This window comes from Lates calcarifer, linkage group LG5 (genome assembly GCF_001640805.2).
Source record: "Lates calcarifer isolate ASB-BC8 linkage group LG5, TLL_Latcal_v3, whole genome shotgun sequence".
In the NCBI taxonomy this organism is placed as follows: domain Eukaryota; kingdom Metazoa; phylum Chordata; class Actinopteri; family Centropomidae; genus Lates; species Lates calcarifer.
In genome coordinates this window covers 20,660,794-20,666,042 of record NC_066837.1, presented here as the reverse complement: position 1 = coordinate 20,666,042, position 5,249 = coordinate 20,660,794, and the positions used below count along the sequence as shown (strand labels likewise).

General features: G+C 44.2%; 1 protein-coding gene across 1 annotated transcript; it reads left to right on the top strand.

Moving 5' to 3' along the window:
- The first annotated feature begins 338 nt into the window (after nucleotides 1-338).
- LOC108885463 (fibroblast growth factor 20) lies at nucleotides 339-4,834 on the top strand. The gene is made up of 3 exons (XM_018679827.2): nucleotides 339-2,217; nucleotides 3,296-3,399; nucleotides 3,575-4,834. Exons 1-3 carry the CDS (start codon nucleotides 1,884-1,886, stop codon nucleotides 3,818-3,820), a joined length of 684 nt encoding a protein of 227 aa, XP_018535343.1. The 5' UTR covers nucleotides 339-1,883; the 3' UTR covers nucleotides 3,821-4,834.
- The last annotated feature ends 415 nt before the right edge of the window (nucleotides 4,835-5,249 follow it).

Genomic DNA, 5,249 nt, shown 5'->3' with positions numbered 1-5,249 from the left:
AGCTCAAATCTGAATGTGTATGGAAAAGTGGTAAATTAAATATTTTTATTAATGCTACAAGTCAAAACCTCATATTTGGAGAGACGTCCTTAGATTGAGTAGCCGATCTTGCATTATGAATTAGCAATCCGCGGCTGGCTTGCCACCTCTGCTAAGGGGAAATAAAAGGTGGCAAGCTTTGAGTAAGTGACTATAGTAGTTACAGTTTAATATGATCTTATATCTTCATATTTTATATCATTTTGATACGAAAGATTCACAAATTTACTATTTCTGTTTTTGCTGCCAACATACAGTGACCAGTGCACTGTGATTAGTTGGATGGTCAGTGAAATATGTTCAAAGTTATGATAAATGACACACAGCGAATTAACAGCTACGGATTTTTTTTTCTGAAGTCCTTCAAGCTTCAAGTGTCTGGGTATTTTTCTAAGCTTGCAGTTCAAACAGGTATATTCCCCTCTTCTGGTTGTTATTGCCCGATCCCCTTACAAGATCCTCGCACTTTGAAGCCTCTGTGTCTTTGATTCGTCTTTTAAGACCACAATTAAGGATATATGGGCTCCTGTGCTGTTCAAAGCCTCGTGGAAAGATCAATGAAGGGATTGACAGTCAAGTGATGTCGTTTGCACAGGTGTGTGTGGGTGCGTGCGGTGCGACTGCGTAGCCTATGTGTGTTTTTGTGTCTGTGAACGTGCCTGCTGGGTTACATAAAACGGGGGCAATAAATCAACAACCGAGTGCGAAAATTACGCAAATGGGGGCTTTCCTCTCTCTCTCTCTCTCTCTCTCTCTCTCTCTCTCTCTCTCTCTCTCCCGTCGCACCTGAGTCATTTCGAAATGGGGGGGCTGTAGAGCGTTTAGGGTAGTGGCAATATCACTTTCATGCTGTTTGACATATACACACACACTCTCTCTTTCTCCTCATGTCTATAGGCTACTGCGCACCACTTGTTGTGGAGTTGCGCGCTCGCCAACACTCGCACTGTTTCCACTGGCAGGTATACCCGCACTGCTGAAGTGCTCATGAGCAATATGGCATTGCGCCTATGAGAGCGTCAGGACAGCAGTTGTGTATAGCTGGAGGGGAGCAGGGAAAATAAGCCCTGTCAGGCTAATTTTTATGAGTAGTTTTTAATTTCCTCTCCAAGTCCCTGCGCTTCTCTGCACTGAAACTGAACATCAAAGGTGAGGCAGGGGAACGACGAGCAGAGGGATGAAGGGGCTCAGTTTCAAACGGGAACCGAAATGAGCCATAAGGGAAGGAGAGCGGGGCTTCATTTGCATAAAGAGGCAACTTAGGGTGAATTTCTATACGGAGCTCTGCTTTATATATAGATGTGGAGTGCACTGGTCTCACTGCGTTACATCCTGCTGTTGGAGGAGCTGAGAGAGCAGAGGGTACCGCAGAGAAACAAAAGGCTGAAGTGAATTAAGGAGGCTACGAGAGAGAGAGAGAGAGAGAGAGAGAGAGAGAGAGAGGAAAACCCTGATGTGCATCGGAGCAAAGGGGAGTATCCCGAGGTGAAGAGGAGAGAGAGGGAGCGGACAGAGGACAGGAGAGAGGGATAAATAGCAGAAGAGAGGGAGGGAAGGGAGACGGGGCAGCTGCAGCCTGGGATACCTGCATACATCAAGATAACACGGGATTTTAATCTCAGTTAGATGACAGTCTAATTAACGGTGCTGGTGACTGCGCCAAAACGCGCATTCGCTTGGGGATTCTCTCCGCCTTCACGTCCAACTTTTCTCTTTCTCCGTTTCACGGGCTGACCCCCCGCTCGCTGGCTCGCACCGAGGCTCTTTCTGCTGCTCATCACTTGGATCTCGACCTCGGATCTCCCGTCCTACACTGCAAGCCGGATCGGGTGTCTTTATCTGTGATGGGGGCAACGGCCGAGGTTGGGAGCTTCGCCAACGGATTTCTGGACAGCTTTGGTCCCGCGGGTGCCGCTCCGGCTCCCGTTGGCACTCACTTCGTTCTCACCCCAGCCGGGGCGGTGGACTACAACTCGGTAACCGGACTGATGATGGGGGGGCAGGGGCAGCAGCAGGAGCACCTTGTGTCCGCGGAGAGGCTGTCCCGGAGCCTGGCGGACCTCAGCCATCTGAAGGGGATCCTGAGGCGGCGGCAGCTCTACTGCAGGACCGGATTCCACCTGGAGATCCGTCCGGACGGCACGGTGCAGGGCACCAGGAAGGATCACAGCAGATTCGGTACAAACCCTTTTAAAATTAAACCTATAGGCTATTCATTATTATTATTATTATTATTATTATTATTATTGGTAGTAGTAGTTGTAGTACTTCATTATTATAAGATGCATGGTATCCTTATGGTGGAGCCATTGGAACACAAACACACAAACACACAAAGAAAGAGAGAGAAAGATTAAAAACAGATTCAGTGTCTCATTTTGCATTATATCACAAACTGGATTAAATGGCAAATAAATAACTAACTCACAGTACAGGGAGACAGAGCTGCACCACCCACTGGAGCACCTACTTCATATAACCATGAAATAACGTGCTGCTCCAGCCACACAGGTTACTATAATCAAATGTTGGTTGTATCTGTAGTAACCTACTGTGATGGAAGCTGTCGCTGCTTTAACAAGCCTGTAGTCTATGGTGCCACTACATGTCATTATGCATAGAGCGAAGCATAATTTATTTTAAGATGAATAAGCTTTCCAGGTGGGACAATAGTTGGAATATTTTATGTTTGCACATTTCTAAGACATTTCCTCTTACAGATTAGATTGGGAGCTTTTCTTTACTTTTACCAGCTTATCTCCAGTTATCAACATAAACAGCTGCAACTCAGGGCAGATCAAAAGTAGACCTCTTGAAGAGGCCTTTTAGTGCTGCAGGGCTTTAACACTGCTGGCACTTGATTCATTCCATTTGAGACTTGGATGTAACTTGCCAGAGGCCATTCCTGACACCCAGCCTTGCTTGTCAGAGTCAGCTGGTGTAGACACAGCATAGATTTATGTACTGTATGTGTATTGAGTGCAGGTAGATTTTAGTATCACCATCAGGCATCTTTAAATATGTTCCATTTGGCTGGTATATCTAAATTATTTTACAAATACTTGATGTTATCGGATATTTTGCAAATAGCTTGGCAGGATTAATGCCATACTGTATGCTGTTTAAAATCATGCTCATGTGTTTTCAGATGTGATAATCAGACAACACTTATTCTATCTTGCTTTGACAAAAACATCTGCCAAATCAATGTAATGTAATGTAAAGTAATGTAATATGTGTGTGTGTGTGTGTGCAGGTATTCTGGAGTTCATCAGTCTAGCTGTAGGACTGGTCAGCATCAGAGGGGTGGACAGTGGCCTCTACCTCGCTATGAACAGCAAGGGAGAACTGTACGGATCGGTGAGTACGCACTTTAAACGCACACTAAAACATTCACATCATCACTTGCACACAGATGTCGTATATTTCAAAATTAAGTATACACCAATTCTCTGTAACCCTCTGCCAGCAGGTGGCACATTTTGCACCACAAAACTCAGATTTCTTCTTTCTCTGTTTGTGTTTGTCTCTGCAGGAGAAGCTATCAGCAGAATGTGTTTTTAGGGAGCAATTTGAAGAAAACTGGTACAACACGTACTCCTCCAACATCTACCGGCATGGAGAAAAAGGTACATTTTATTTTGTTGCTCTAAACAAAGATGGGACGTCCAGGGATGGAACGAGGTCGAGGCGGCATCAGAGGTTCACTCACTTCTTACCGAGGCCCGTAGACCCAGAAAGGGTACCAGAGCTGTACAGGGACATACTGGGCCAGAGCTGAGACTGATGGGGTGTTACTGAGCTGGTCTGAGCCTTAAAAGCAAACCAAGTGCACCTAATCCCAACCCTGTCTTGACGAAGATGGGAAATCTTGTTGATCAAGACAAAACAAGATCATAAAAAGTGCACAGAATCAACACTCCCCATCGCTGGAACGGAGGAAGGAACTAGGGGTTCTTTGAACCAGACTGACCACGGAGCTCGACTGAACAGCACCAAGGAACTTCTGTGGAAGATGTGAAGGCCCCGTGACAGATACAGAGGTTACCTTGCCCCTTCATTGGCCTATGCAGAAGCCCTGGTGGCCAAGCAGATGTTTCATGGATTTCCTTTGAGTTTCCTAATTAAATCCAACTACCTGCTAGTCCAAACTGCATGTTGAAGAGGACTAAAGTGTGGAACTAATAGTTGAGATAAACAACTGGCTGCTAATAGCTTGTTACTGCTGTGGCTGGTGAATCTTGTCATTTTCACTGTTTTCAGTAGGGCTTTTTATTTTATTCTAAACACTACTGTGGCTGCTATGTAAACGATTTATTAAAATGCATAATCCACTACAAAGAGTGGCTGGTTTACACTAAAAGGTAGTTTCATGCACTGGAAAGCAGCCATGTTTGTTCTGGGACACGGGTCTGTTGCGATGACATGGATGGATTCTCTTTGAAACGGCTCCAAAGACACAAGCTGCTCACAAAATGTGACTTTTCTACAAAGTGCATGAGGAATAAGAGAGGAACAGGTCCAGTGGCGTTTTATAAGGACATTTTCTCTCTTGTGTCCCCTGGCGGACTACTGCGTGTTCTTGTGGGACTCTAGAGACTCATTCCAAAACGCAGCGAAGGATGTTGTTCTCCCACTGACTGCACGACACCTTACAAACAAGTTGACAGATTTTATTCTTATTTATGAGGTTTTGTTATCTAGGACATGCAGTATATTTATTTCATATATTTATTTATTTTGAGAATATATTTTTACAGGTATGAGATAAAATAAAATAAAAGATATCCAGAACAAGCCATGAGAGGTTATTCTTGTTTTTTTTGTCACAGCATATACTTGTATTTTGATGGATGGATGGATCATTGCTGAAAAAGATCTCTTCTCAGTTAAAAACAGCAAAGTGTCATTGTACCACCATGAGTCCATTTGTCATCTGTATTTGTGCTAGTTGAACGATTTGAATAATGTGACCTTCTTTGCTAGGTAAATGCCCATTTCAAACTCCACAATCCCACTTTGTGTTAAATATTTGTAGTCTCCAAGCCGAAAACAGGATTATTCAAGAGATGGCGCTTGGGTAATTTTCTCAGACCACAAAAAACCTCCACCACAGCCACAGAAGATATTATACAGGCTCCCCAAGACTAACAAATTGACTTCGACATGTAATATCACTGGAGTGCCTCTTTAATATACATTATCTATCC

Coding starts and splice junctions, on each gene's coding strand:
- LOC108885463 (XM_018679827.2), top strand. CDS start 1,884: ATGGGGGCAACGGCCGAGGTTGGGAGCTTCGCCAACGGATTTCTGGAC. Junction 2,218..3,295: donor GAAGGATCACAGCAGATTCG/GTACAAACCCTT, acceptor GTGTGTGTGCAG/GTATTCTGGAGTTCATCAGT. Junction 3,400..3,574: donor AGGGAGAACTGTACGGATCG/GTGAGTACGCAC, acceptor TTGTCTCTGCAG/GAGAAGCTATCAGCAGAATG.